Genomic DNA, 12,840 nt, shown 5'->3' with positions numbered 1-12,840 from the left:
TCAAGTTTTTGGAGTCACCGATCTATCCTTTTGTAATCAGATGCTAACAAACTTCTCTTCCAAAAAGTACCAAAACCCATACCCAGGAGTGATGAGTACACCACACCCTGGGTTCCAACACCCAACACCGTGATATCGAGATGACGCAGCTGGTAAAGGTGCCTCCTGCTAATGTCATTGCCTGAGTTCTAGCTCCATGTCCCAGATGATGGAAAGAAAAATGACTCCTGCAAGTTATCCTTTCCGTCTGTGTCTGTCTGTCTGTCTCTCTCTCTCACACACACACACATGCTGTGGCTCATGTATACAGAGTAAATTAAGGAAAAACATAGTAGGGCAACACCTAAAACTCTCTGTGGTGTGTGTGTGTGTGTGTGTGTGTGTGTGTGCGCGCGCGCGCATGTGCATGCTGTGTGTGGTATGTGTGTATTTATGCTGTGTGTGGTATGTGTGTGTGTAGGTGGTATGTGGTGTATGTGTATGTGGTGTGTGTTGAGGTGTGTGTGTGGTATGTGCATGTATATGTGTGTATATGTGGTGTATGGTATGTGTGTGTATGTGGTATGTGTGTGTGGTGTGTGTGTGCACATGTGTGTGTATGGTGTATGTGTGTATATGTGTGTGTATGTGATGTGTGTGGTGTATGTGTGTGTATGTGGTGTGTATATGTGTGTGTGGTGTGTGTGTATGTGGTGTATGTGTGTGTATGTGTTATGTGTGTGGTGTGTGTATGTGTGTATGGGTGTGTATGTGTGTGTATGTGTTATGTGTGTGGTGTGTGTGTATATGTGTGTGTATGTAGTGTGTGGTGTGGTGTGGTGGTGGTGTGTGTGTGTGTGTGGGGTGCCTCCCAGCCCTGCCCCATCAGTGTCTCCCTGACATGAGGGACTGTCCTCCCTGACATCAAGAAGCTCTTCTCTGAAGAATAAAAAGGATGTTCACATTGCTCCCCGATCCCTTGAGTCTTTTTTTCAGTGCTGGAAAATGCTGCCAGGGCCTGGTATATCTGGTATTGGCAGAGTGAGTCCTCTACCCTGACCCACACCTCTAGCACCTCCCTTTCTATTAGTATGCAGTGCTTATTGTTCAGAACTATGATGTCAAGACAATATTTTCATAATGTATATATCACATGCTTTACCAAAACCTATTCCTTTGTCCTTTCTTAAAAGATGTGTATTTTCCTTTTTATTTCCTTCTTTTCTCTTTCTTCCTTCCTTTCTTCCTTTCTTTCTTTCTTTCTTTCTTTCTTTCTTTCTTTCTTTCTTTCTTTCTTTCTTTCTTTCTTTCTTTCATTTTTCCTGAGACAGGGTTTCTCTGTGTAGTCCTGGCCATCCTCGAACTCACTCTATAGACCAGGCTGGCCTCAGAGAGATCTGCCTGCTTCTGCCTCCTGAGAGCTGGGATTAAGCAAAGTACGTGTCACCATGCCTGCATAGCAGATCTGTCCTTTAAACAATAGTCCTCAGAGCTAGGCACAGAGGCACACACCTTTAACCTTGGCACTCAGGAGGCAGGGGGAAGGCAGATTTCTATGAGTTCGAAGTCAGCCAGGTCTACACAATGAGTTCCAGGTTAGCCAGGATTACGATTACGAAGAGACCTTGTGCATAAAAAGGAGCCTCTGGAAGGAATTGGTCATGACTCACTAAACACTATACACATATTGGTGGGGAGCTCTTTTGCCAAGTTCTCTGTGCAGGCACCCCATGCAAACTCTTTACATTTTTTCAACCGCCTGTCTGATCTCAGTAGGTTAAGACACCTGACCCTCCCTGACCACCCTTGGTAGGATCAGAATTTGAGCTCTAAGCAGGCAGTGCTCTGTGAGTTGGAGACTCTAAGGGTCTTTTCTGTGGACTGGAAGTCAGGGCCCTCTGGGCCTTGCTCCGTTGCCCACCTCTGTGGTATCTGGGCCTGGCTGGCTATTCATGTGACAGTAGGAAAGAGTACTTTTGCTCAGGGTCCCCTTGTCCCTTCTTGCTCCAGGCCTCTTTCTGCCCCTCCCCACCTCCACAAAAGACTCTTTGTCACCAGGCCATTAGAGACCTTCCGCAGCTCAGCTCGGCCCCCTAGTTTCGGCAGTGAGGGTGGAGTGGGTACACCTGAGCCGAGGTAGAAGCGTGTGCGTGTGTAGGTGCGAGGGGAGGGGGGATAGTTTTCTAGGCCGTTGCCTTGGTAATGCCACCTGAGCTGGGCGCCAGGCACCTGTTGTCTGGGAAACTGTAGGCGGGGCCTCTCCCCTAGGAACTGCCAGGGTTATTGAGCTGAGACTGGAGACAGATCAGATTCCAGAGTCCTGAAAGGATGGGGGAAGGGGATGGAATATGATGATGGATAAGGGGGGTAATATTTACCCCCCCCAACACAGAGTGAGTTAGAGGGGTGGCAAAGAGGGTGCAGGCTCAGGCTGAGAGCTCATCTGCCCATTCCAAGTCAATTAATGGGCTCCTCTCTCCCCTTTTCTGTTTGTCCCATCTTCCCGGAATTTTTTTGTTTTGAGTTTCCACTTGGTTCTGGCACCAGACTCTAACCCCGAGGGCCCCCATTCATTCCCTTTTCACCACCGCTCTGGTTCTGCTACCCAATAGCAGCCTCCAGGTCTCTTGCTGGACTCCTCCCCTGCCTAGGCCTTAAAACCCCGCCTGCAGCCAGCGCCCTCAGACGCCCCAAGTGGCACCTCACAGTTCCCTGTTTTGAGACAAGCTGTATACCGGCTGAGAGAAGACTTCAACCAAGAAAGAACGTGAGCAGCCAGCAGAGAGGGACGCGGCTGTTCCTAGTCCGTGGCGGATCTGGAGGGGCTGTGATGGGCTGAAGGCTTCCAAGAAGACACAAGCAATACAGCTGAGCGGGACCTAAGGACTTCTTCGTATTCAGTGAGTATCAGATGTGTGAGAGGCCCGCAGATGTGAGGTCTGGCCTGGCCTGAAATCAACAGCTTCCCCTACTGAGCAGTGAGAACCACCCGAACTCCAACACGGTGCTCCCAACCCTGTTGAGTGATTCAGGCTGAGAGCTGTGAAGACCGGAGGAGCAGATAGATGGCTTCCACTGGCCTTGAACTCCTCGGCATGACCCTGGCTGTGCTAGGCTGGCTAGGAACCCTGGTGTCCTGTGCCCTGCCACTGTGGAAGGTGACCGCCTTCATTGGCAACAGCATCGTTGTGGCCCAAGTGGTATGGGAGGGGCTGTGGATGTCCTGTGTGGTCCAGAGCACTGGGCAGATGCAGTGCAAGGTGTACGACTCGCTGCTGGCGCTGCCCCAGGACCTGCAGGCTGCCAGAGCCCTCTGTGTCGTGGCCCTCCTGCTGGCTTTGCTGGGCCTGCTGGTGGCTATCACGGGCGCCCAGTGCACCACATGTGTGGAGGACGAAGGTGCCAAGGCACGTATTGTGCTCACCGCAGGGGTCCTCCTCCTCCTCTCGGGCATCCTGGTGCTCATCCCCGTCTGCTGGACAGCCCATGCCATCATCCAGGACTTTTATAACCCACTGGTTGCTGAAGCTCTCAAGAGAGAGCTGGGGGCTTCCCTCTACCTGGGCTGGGCCGCCGCTGCACTGCTCATGCTCGGAGGAGGGCTCCTCTGCTGTACGTGTCCCCCGTCCCACTTCGAGAGGCCCCGCGGCCCCAGGCTGGGCTACTCCATCCCTTCCCGTTCAGGTGCTTCGGGACTTGATAAGAGGGACTATGTGTGAGCTGAGGCTTCTTCCAGAAGCTTCCACCTTGCGGCCTTATACCTGGCACTGGGCTACATCCTTCTATCTCATCAAATTCATGCGCCTGGGAAGTTCACTTCTTTATTTGGCCAGGATTCGGCTCTAGAGGGTGTCAGCTGGTTTGGCTTGAGCCAACCCTCTGCGGTGGCAGCAACCTTGAGAAAACTGCAGATACTGGGTACCCTGCCCATCGCCGTCTCCCAGGATATTGCTGTGATTTACTTTCCTGGACTGATTTACTCTGGAACCTGGGCCTCAGGCCCCTTGCCTTCAAAATTAGATGTGGACTGTGACCTACTAGGGTTTCAGCTGGTCAAGTCTAGCCCAAGCAGTCCCTGAATTCAAGTTGCTCAGCCCCCTGCCCAACCTGGGAATAAAAGCACATTGTAACTGAGCTTCCTCTGGTCTGTGAAAGGAGGGCGTGTGGACTGGGGAGGGGGGCTGGGTAATCTCCAACCAGTGAGCAGCTTGCTTAGACTGTGAACTGCACCTCACTCTAGCTAGGCTTCTACTGAACACCAAGAGACATCGGAGGCACAATATAAAAAAAAAAAATCATGTTTTATTAAGTAAAACATTGTGTGGGCAGGGAAATGTGCAAGGTTAGAGGTAAGGGGGAGGAGGGTCTACAGCACAGCTGGGACCGTATGTGGGGAGAGTACACAGTAACCTTGGTGATGGGATTCAGGGGCCAAAGGTTGGAAGACTGAGTTGAAAATTCTTAGGTAAATTATCACCTGCCCTTCCAGGACTGGGAAGAGTTTGACCAGGAGCGGGTGTGTCTGTCCTGTGAGTTACCTCCAGCCACAGCAGGAACTCTCGGGACAAGCCATTTTGAGAATCGCAAAGGCCAGATTCACAGGCAGCCTTAAAACACTTTGCACAGTAGATCCCCAGAATGAATAAAGACACAGGAACTCAGGGTCAAATCCCTCCAGCTACAGTAGGTAAAAGCGAGAAATGCCAGTAACGGAGCGATAGGCGGAGTTCGGACTCAGGGTGAGACAGGAAAAAAAAACAAACAAACAAAAAAAAAAAAAAAACGAGAGCTGGAGGTCAGTCAGAGCGCCATTAGGGAGAGCCTGTCTCAAAAACAGGTGGAACCAACCCTAGGGGGCAGGGTACCACACAGCTCACTGTGGAGTGCTTGCCTACCAAATATGCGGGGCCCCAGGTTTCATACCCAGCATTGCAAAAGGAAAACAAGGAACAAGACAAACCCCAAAAACTACCCCACATCATTTCTCACGGCTCAGCTCAGGTTCTCTGGCCAGTAGAGCCTCACTCCCCAGTGGGCATCAGACATAATTCTTGGAGGGGTATTCGGAGGGTCCCCGAGAATGTGGGACAGGCGAAGAATAGCGGGCCACATAATGGCTGGGTCCCTGGGTCCCTCCAGAAGAGCAGGCGCAGCATAGCAGCCCTCCACCTATCAGCAAAAGGCCTGAGGCGGCCCAACCCAGGTAGAGGGAGGCCCCTAGCTCTCGCTTTTGAGCGTCTGCGACCAAGGGGTTGTAGAAGTCCTGGATGATGGCGTGGGCAGTCCAGCAGATGGGAATGAGGGTCAGGACCCCGGAGATGACGAAGATGACACCAGAGATGAGCACCAGACGAGACTTGGAATTCTTGTCTTCCACACAGGTAGTGCACTTGGCTCCGGCAAGGTACAGGAGTAGGCCAAGCAGGACAATGAGGAGGGTGATGACACAGAGGGCTCTGGCAGCCTGCAGGTCCTGGGGCAGCGCCAGCAGCGAGTCGTACACCTTGCACTGCATCTGACCAGTGCTCTGGACCACACAGGACATCCATAGCCCCTCCCACACCATCTGGGCCACAACGATGCTGTTGCCGATGAAGGCGGTCACCTTCCACATCGGCAGGGCACAGGACACCAGGGCGTTGACCCAGCCAAGCAGGGTCAGGACAATCCCCAAGATTTGCAGACCAGTAGAGGCCATGATGAGGTTGAGGGGGCTGTTACAGTGTGAGGGAGATAAAAGAAGAAAAATGTTAAAGAGAGGCAGATCTGGACATCCCTTCTCACCAGCTGTGATACCAGCACTAAGCACCTTGATGGCCGACCACGGTGTTCTGCAGTGTGGATAGATACACTCCCTGGGTCAATCAAGAGCAGACTACGAATTTAATTCTTCCCTAGACTGTGACAGGTGGAGAATGAAATCCTGTTGGTCTTCATGCAGAGGACAGGAAATAGGATGTACCTGAGGCACAGGCCAGCCCACAGTGACAGCTGGGTTCTAGTTTTTAGGTTTTGTTCTTAATTTTAGCTGAGACAGGGTCTTATGTAGCCCAGCGTGGCTGGCATTGAGCTCCTGATCATTCAGTGTCCACCTCCCTGGATGCTGGGACTACAGGTGTTTAACCACCAAAGGTGTGAACACCTCACCCAGTTAGTGCTGCGGTGGGGACTAAAGGCAGGCTTTGTGCATGCCAAGCGAGCGTTCTAGGAGCCGAGCCACATCCTCAGGTACATTTTATCAAAACAAAGACAGTGAAATGTTAGGAGTGTAATTTTGGAACGGCTGGGCTCTCCCCACAAGTTTCAGGCTCGACCTTATCGCTTCGGCACTCAGATGAAACCCCAAGCTTCCTCCCACTACCTAAGCAAGGTTCAAGTGGAAAAACGACAGCTCTTTCAGGTAGCTCTAATTCCTTGGAATCCCGCCCTCCCTATGTTCGGTCATCTCCTCCCAATCCCTGGTAGTTGCTGGAAACCCTTCCAGGCCAGGCCCAACCCACCCTGTAGGGCAAGAGAGATAGGGAAAAACAAGCCCTTTTAACCCAAAGCAGATTTTTCTAGACTACCAGCTCATTCTGGGTCCACCTCCACCTCTAAGAGTCAAGGCGCATGCTTCAAGGCTGGGAGTATTCTTTTGACTTTTAGACCAAAGGCCGTGCTACCTATCCCCTCTCGACACAGTTTTAGGAGTTAAAGCTCAAGACCCCAATGCCTTCTGTAACAGGCTGCACCTGTGTCCTTCACGTCGCTCTTCACGATGTTGATACTAAGGGAATCAGTTCTGCTTTGCTCCATGCCGTGGCTCCCCGTTACCCTCTGTTCTAAATGTCCACCTGGCCCCTAAGAATGGCATAGGCCCGCCCCTTTCGACTCCTCTCACCTGCAGTCTCACGCTGGAGACCATTCTCCTTTCTCTCATCTCTGTCCCTCTCTACTTACCAAATGCTCAGTCAGCTTTGTCCGAGGGCGTCCTGTCCGGTTCGGCCACCCACGATATCCAAGCCTAGGAGTGCGAGACCAGGAGGGGCTTAATGGCGGCGCCCGCAGAGCTGGGTCCGCGCCTGCAGGTGAGGGGGAAGGGAGTCCCGCCCCAAAGTGGCCAAGCAGGTGGAGGAGGGGCGTCCTAGGTTTCGGTGTCTTTGTCCCAGGGGAGGGGGAGGGGCGTTTAACTTTTCTGGGGCCGCGGGGACCTGATCGCCTCGCGGGGCTCAACACAACACTCTTCTGCCTAGGGACATGCTTCCCCAGGTGGCCGCCACCAGGATCAAAGCTCCAGCACTCTACTCAGGCCCGCACGCATTCTGCCACATCCCCTGCCTGCGTATTTTCACACCCGCAATTTACACATTCCCCAGGCTCACCTGCAAAAGAGACCGCTAAGATTCCCAGGTCGAAAGTGGAATGAGGGCGGAGGCAAGGGGTCTTAAAGTCTCAATGACGTCACGGGACCACCTCTCTCTGGGAGGAGCAGAGACCCCGGCCGCGATAGCCACCTGAGCGTGTTTCCCAAGGTTCCCTTTAGTCACCGGCCACTCCAAGGGCGGGACCTGCTGAGTTCTGCAACCTCGGCTGTGACTTGAGAATTTACTCAACTTTCCCCAGTTCCAGTTTCTCATTTTGCGAATGAAGACAGGTCTGTATGTTACCTAAAGATACATAACTTTTGCGGGTTTGGGGGGGCGGGGGCGGGAGAGGACCTGTCACACTGCATACCTAGGGTCAGAGAGTTGGTTCTCCTCTTCCACTCTGTGGACCCCAGGGATCGAACTCAGGTTGCCAGGCTTGGCAGCAGACACTCGTATCCACTGAGTCATCTCGTGCCGTTACGTTGTTGTTGTTGTATTCCCGAGGCCCTTAAGAAAGCAACATAAAGGGGCTGGAGAAATGGCTGCTCTTCCAGAGGTCCCAAGTTCAATTCCCAGCAACCACATGGTGGCTCACAACCATCTGTAATGAGATCTGATGCCCTCTTCTGGTGTGTCTGAAGACAGCGACAGTGTACTTATAAATAATAAATAAATCTTTAAAAAAAAAAGAAAGAAAGAAAGAAAGAAAGAAAGAAAGAAAGCAACATTTGTGACCGGAGATGGTGACACATGCCTTTAATCACCGGCCTGGGAAGGCAGAGAGGCAGGCAGATCTCTGTCAGTTCCAGGTCAGCCTGGTTTACTTCTTGAATTCCAGGATAGTCAGGGCACAGAGAAACCTTGTCACAAAAAACCAACCACACAACCAAAAAGAAAAAAGTGGCACGTGTTTCTGGAAAGATGGTTCATGGGTTATGAGCCTTTCTGCTTTTCCAGGTTTTTGCCCTCATCTTATAACTACCTGAGATTCCATTTCCAGAAGATCCGTTGCCCTCTTCTGGACTCCAGAGACACTCATATACGTGGCACACACACACACACACAAATAAAATATATCTCTCCAAAAAGAAAGTAGCATATAATATATATGCTAGTGGTACTGTGTACTGGAGTATACCAAGATCAAGACCAGCCTAAGCTATACAGCAAGATTCTGTCTCCAAAAAACCCAAACCAAACCAAAGAAAATCTGGGTGTGGTGGCGTCTGCCTGCAGTCCTAGCACTTGGGAGGCTGAGTGTTTCGAATTAGAGGCTACCCTAGGATAGAGTGTGAGATCTTGTCTCAAGAAAACCAAGTCTGGGGGTTGGGGATTTAGCTCAGTGGTAGAGCGCTTGCCTAGGAAGCGCAAGGCCCTGGGTTCGGTCCCCAGCTCCGGAAAAAAAAAAAAAAAAAAAAAAAACCAAAAAAAAAAAAAAAAAAAAGAAAACCAAGTCTGGACAAAACAAGCAAACATAAAGGGTGTGTGGATATAACTCAGTGCTCGCCTGGTACGTTCGAGCTTCTGTCTCCACCCCAGAACTGCAAAATGATAGACAAACAAATATAATGTATTTGAACTTAAAAAGAGGAAAACCCCAACTATGCAGTTATGTCTTATAACTGATTTCCTCAGCTCCATATCCTGGGGACTCAAGTTCGCAGAGGGCAGAGCAGGGTAGACACTTGGAGGGGCTGTGTTGAATGAATGATTTAACTGACTGGGTTTAACTTCACGGAACTGAACAACTTTCGGCGTCGCAGAGCAGAGTGGCTGCAGGGGCGGGCCCAGGCAAAGGCTCCGCCCCGGAAGGCGGGGGCGGGGGCGGAGCCGCAGCCCCGAGTCTTGGCTGGCCGGTGGTGGGAGCAGACCGTTCTTGCCTCTGAACCGGCAATCATGGCTCCGGGTTGGCCGCGGCCTCTGCCGCAGCTCCTCGTGTTGGGATTCGGGTTGGTGTTGATACACGCCACGGCCGGGGAGCAAGCACCAGGTATGCATGGCTCAGAGACAGTAAACCTCGGACTTGGGGGTGTCAGAAACGGAATTTGAGTGTTTGGTGAACGGAGGGGAACCGGGAAGACACGAGGATCTGCGGTCCGTGCTCTTCAGGCAGCGTGTTCCAAATGGGGAAGGTCTCACTCCAAGTTTTATCCGCAGTCCGAGCTTCAGTTTCGCTACCTGTCCAATTGAGGTGTGGGGGTCTTCTGTCCCAAAAGTGAGAGCCAGAGTAGAGAGAGAAAGTAAACTTGAGGGCAGGTTTGTTTTGGGAAGGGGGCACGCCCTCACACTGGTCTGTAATGGGGTCTGTCCGGTCTTGGTATCTAAGAATCGCGAAGGGGCAATGGGGACTTCGCCCTCTATACCATGTGGGGGTGCCCCTTCCATCCGGTGACTTCAATGCCCAGTTATGCGGGGGGGAGGGACTGGGGTCGGGCCCGGTGCCCAGGAGTGAGTCACACTGTGGCGAGGGGGGGGAACTGTCCCCCCCCTCCCAAGTCCCGCGTTACCCGACCCCCTCCCGCACTGCCGTGTCTGGGTCAGGCGGTGCGGTCACCTGTGTGGAATGCGGGGGTGGGGGGGCGATGGTGACTCACGTTATTCGAGCCGACTGACCCTGACCTCAGCCCCCAGAATAGCCGCACCCAGCCGCCAGCTTCTGACCTGCAGCCCCCTCCCCAGGCAACGCCCCATGCTCAAGCGGCAGCTCCTGGAGCGCGGACCTCGACAAGTGCATGGACTGCGCTTCTTGTCCAGCGCGACCACACAGCGACTTCTGCCTGGGATGTGAGTGGGGGTGGGGACGGGGCTGGTGGCAAGCGGATCCTAGATCTGGGTAGGTGGTTGTTGGGGCAGAAAGGAGGTCGTAGACTTAGGATATAGGAAACCAGGAAAAACTGACTGAGGAAGGGACTTTTATAAGGGTGTGCGTTGGGAGGGGGGTAAGCTTGAGACCCTTTGAGGGCAGGCTGGATTGGCGTCCCAAGGGCAAGATCTGATTTGAACCCGATCACTAGGCGCAGCAGCACCTCCTGCCCACTTCAGGATGCTATGGCCCATTCTGGGAGGCGCTCTTAGTCTGGCCCTGGTTTTGGCGCTGGTTTCTGGTTTCCTGGTCTGGAGACGATGCCGCCGGAGAGAAAAGTTTACTAGTAAGTGAGCTCTCCACCCTCGCTCCTCCCACCCCCTTCATCACGTCCCTAATTGTCCCCTAATCGCAACAACCCCACTTCTTATCTTCCAGCCCCCATAGAGGAGACTGGTGGAGAAGGCTGCCCAGGTGTGGCACTGATCCAGTGAGGAGCACCCGCGCTGGTGCCCATTCATCGTCCATTCATTCATTCTGGAGCCAGCCTGGCTTTCCAGAGACAAGCCGCGCCAGACTCTTCCAACCACAAGGGGGTGGGGCGAGGTGGTGATTCACCTCCAAGGACTGGGCTTAGGGTTCAGGGGAGCCTTCCAGGGTGTCTAATTGCCCTGTCTCTGGTTCTGGGGCAGACAGAGAGCCTCAAGCTAGGTCACAAAGCGACTCATACTAAGGATCTGCAGCATTTGCACAAGGGAATCTCTTGCTCCCCACAAGTCCTGGAGGCCTGGCCGACTTGAGGGGCAGACACAACACTGGGTTCCACCCACTCGGATGGACTGAAATGCCACTACCCTGAGTTTTAGCCCTGGGAGTGGGTTAGATTGAGGGACCTGTTCATAACACTAAGGGGGCTGGCCCTCTGGGAGGGCTGGTCCCAGTACACACAAACACAACCCATCCCCCAAGGGGGTGATATTTATTTTGGGGATAAAGTTTGGAGGGGAGGGAGACTTATTAATAAAAGAATCTTTAACTTTAAATGGTTTGGCGTATGGCCTCATCCCTAGTTTGACTCCCCAGAACTGGAGGGAGGGAGTCAGTCGGCCACTGCGGGGGCGGGGGCGAGGCTCTGACTCACACATTCTCAATGCCTGGAGCCCAGCCTGCCAGGACCTGGCTTGCCCTCACCGTTTTCCAGGGAAGATTTTAAGGAGAAAACCCCAGCTTCCAGTACCCCACCCTCCCCAGAGGCTGCTGAGAAACCTTCAACTGCTCACAGGTCTTTATTCACTAATGGGGTGACACCTTCTCTTCCCAGGCTGCTTCGAATCTAACGTTCCACCGAGCTCAGTGTCCTCCTGTCAGGGGAAGGTCCTGGTGGCCAGGCACCGGGTTTGGAGAAGGCCTTCATCCCTTTCTGGGAGTTGCTGGTCTCTATAGTCAGGAAGAAGGTGGGGAGGGACACAGGTCATCGACACTCAGAGCTCCATGATCTCCCCAGCTGGGGACGCAGAGTAGTAGGGACTGGGGTTATCCCCCAGCCTCAGCAGCCGGAGGGCCTCAGGAATCAGGCTCCCGGGATAGCGCCAGAGAAGCAGCTCGGGGCAAGGGCTCCTGAAAGAAGAAAAAGGAAGAGTGAAAGTACAGGGCAGTAGGCTGGCCTGGCAGAGCCACCTCCTACCAGGTCCAGGTCCCCAGGAGCCAAAGATGGAGAACAGCACAGAAGCTGGCTGGACGCTAAAAATAGCGCGAGGAGGCAGAGCATGAGGAGGGGCTCTGAAGACCGGATGTGATCTCTAGAAAGCCCTCAAGGGGAGGTGCCTACCTGAGTGGTGGCAGGGCTTCGGGAAAAGTCACAGGGGGACTGCAATAGGGGTGGTCATTATGTAGGCTGAGTCGGGAGAAATGGGTGGCCATGTTCTCCTCAGACAGGAAGTGCTTGTGCAAGGGTTCCCTGGGGGAAAGACCAGAGAAGAATAGATGCGGGGATGTTGAGAGTGGAGGCAAACTGATGAGGACCAAAGGTGACATTTTGGGACCCCATCTGCCCCTACATTAGGAGTTGCTTCTTCGGGGCTCTCCATGTTCATTGGCACAGCTCCTCGGAGAGGGGAGCTGCGAAATAGCGCCAGGTGTAGTCCACCCTCTTTGCCCCTTCCCAAAGATCTGTCCACCTGAGTCTGAAGGGTAAACCAGGATTACAGAATCAGCACTGTCTTGTGTGGCCTAAGCCACCTTCCTCTCCCAGGCTGTACACCAGGCTACCTCGGAAATCTTGACCTTGGCTTCACAGCTTCAACACAAGCCCAAGCATCACGGTTTCCTGCACCGCCTCGCCACTTTCCAGGATCCCCCTACTGACCAACCCTGGATCCCCCAGCCAAAACTCCTGCCCTCCGCTAGTCCGGCCCACTCAGGGATCGCTTACGCACCTGGTATCCAGGCCAAGAGTCACCCCAGTGGTGGCCCGTGGGTCCCGCCCTGGGGGGCCTCGCTCCAGGGGCTGTTGCAGGATCATTACGGCTCGGGGTCCTGCAGATAGAGGGGTGGGATTCAAGCAGCAGAGGCGGAGCCTTTGAGGGCGTGGTACAGCGCGAGGGGCGGGGCCACCGGCGTGCGCACTGGAGACGTTCTACGCAGGCGCGGAAGACGACCCGTACGAGGTTAGAAGGCGGGACAGGTCGGCGCGGTGGGGGAGGGGATCCGGCG

General features: G+C 53.6%; 5 protein-coding genes across 11 annotated transcripts in view; 3 read left to right on the top strand and 2 right to left on the bottom strand.

Annotated features, from left to right (window-relative positions):
- The first annotated feature begins 2,681 nt into the window (after positions 1-2,681).
- Positions 2,682-4,113, top strand: Cldn9 (claudin 9). Its single transcript, NM_001011889.2, has one exon. The coding sequence runs from the start codon at positions 3,045-3,047 to the stop codon at positions 3,696-3,698; it is 654 nt and encodes a 217-aa protein (NP_001011889.1). The 5' UTR covers positions 2,682-3,044; the 3' UTR covers positions 3,699-4,113.
- A 149-nt stretch (positions 4,114-4,262) lies between these two features.
- Positions 4,263-9,004, bottom strand: Cldn6 (claudin 6). 3 transcript variants are annotated; one of them, XM_008767511.4, is made up of 4 exons: positions 7,693-9,004; positions 7,341-7,529; positions 6,919-6,982; positions 4,263-5,693 (listed from the first exon to the last, which is right to left on the bottom strand). In XM_008767511.4, the coding sequence occupies exon 4, from the start codon at positions 5,675-5,677 to the stop codon at positions 5,018-5,020; it is 660 nt and encodes a 219-aa protein (XP_008765733.1). In that variant the 5' UTR covers positions 5,678-5,693; positions 6,919-6,982; positions 7,341-7,529; positions 7,693-9,004; the 3' UTR covers positions 4,263-5,017. The 3 variants fall into 3 exon arrangements, with proteins under 3 accessions (XP_008765733.1, XP_063124616.1, NP_001095834.1); XM_063268546.1 differs by having other exon boundaries at positions 4,263-6,982; NM_001102364.1 differs by lacking the exons at positions 7,341-7,529; positions 7,693-9,004 and having other exon boundaries at positions 4,265-5,693; positions 6,919-7,033.
- Positions 9,005-9,174: 170 nt separating this feature from the next.
- Tnfrsf12a (TNF receptor superfamily member 12A) lies at positions 9,175-11,171 on the top strand. 2 transcript variants are annotated; one of them, XM_039085851.2, is made up of 4 exons: positions 9,175-9,315; positions 9,950-10,109; positions 10,340-10,474; positions 10,567-11,171. In XM_039085851.2, exons 2-4 carry the CDS (start codon positions 10,058-10,060, stop codon positions 10,620-10,622), a joined length of 243 nt encoding a protein of 80 aa, XP_038941779.1. In that variant the 5' UTR covers positions 9,175-9,315; positions 9,950-10,057; the 3' UTR covers positions 10,623-11,171.
- A 224-nt stretch (positions 11,172-11,395) lies between these two features.
- Positions 11,396-12,840, bottom strand: part of Hcfc1r1 (host cell factor C1 regulator 1) — a 1,689-nt gene continuing 244 nt past the window's right edge. Inside the window, exons 1-4 of one of the 4 annotated variants that reach the window (XM_039085346.2) lie at positions 12,792-12,840; positions 12,564-12,663; positions 11,957-12,085; positions 11,399-11,745 (exon numbers count right to left, since the gene is read on the bottom strand). The exon at positions 12,792-12,840 is cut by the window's right edge and continues 91 nt beyond it. In XM_039085346.2, the coding sequence (XP_038941274.1) occupies positions 11,610-11,745; positions 11,957-12,085; positions 12,564-12,649 (351 nt within the window). In that variant the 5' untranslated portion in view covers positions 12,650-12,663; positions 12,792-12,840 and the 3' untranslated portion in view covers positions 11,399-11,609. Of the gene's footprint in view, positions 11,746-11,956; positions 12,086-12,563; positions 12,698-12,791 lie in introns of those variants that run through there. The other 3 variants (NM_001185047.1, NM_001100492.1, XM_039085345.2) reach the window with 3 other exon arrangements.
- The window catches only part of Thoc6 (THO complex subunit 6), a 5,362-nt gene continuing 5,358 nt past the window's right edge, over positions 12,837-12,840 (top strand). Inside the window, exon 1 of the mRNA NM_024384.2 lies at positions 12,837-12,840. This exon is cut by the window's right edge and continues 274 nt beyond it. The gene's annotated coding sequence lies outside the window, so the exon portion shown is untranslated.

This window comes from Rattus norvegicus, chromosome 10 (genome assembly GCF_036323735.1).
Source record: "Rattus norvegicus strain BN/NHsdMcwi chromosome 10, GRCr8, whole genome shotgun sequence".
NCBI lineage: Eukaryota > Metazoa > Chordata > Mammalia > Rodentia > Muridae > Rattus > Rattus norvegicus.
Note: the sequence above shows the minus strand (reverse complement) of the source record. Positions and strands in the feature narration are given on the sequence as shown.

Excerpts from the sequence above, each read along its gene's own strand:
- Cldn9 (NM_001011889.2), top strand. The coding sequence starts at position 3,045 with ATGGCTTCCACTGGCCTTGAACTCCTCGGCATGACCCTGGCTGTGCTA.
- Cldn6 (XM_063268546.1), bottom strand. The coding sequence starts at position 5,677 with ATGGCCTCTACTGGTCTGCAAATCTTGGGGATTGTCCTGACCCTGCTT.
- Tnfrsf12a (XM_039085851.2), top strand. The coding sequence starts at position 10,058 with ATGGACTGCGCTTCTTGTCCAGCGCGACCACACAGCGACTTCTGCCTG. Across the intron at positions 10,110-10,339 it reads CAGCGACTTCTGCCTGGGAT|GCGCAGCAGCACCTCCTGCC; the intron begins GTGAGTGGGGGT and ends CCCGATCACTAG. Across the intron at positions 10,475-10,566 it reads CCGGAGAGAAAAGTTTACTA|CCCCCATAGAGGAGACTGGT; the intron begins GTAAGTGAGCTC and ends CTTATCTTCCAG.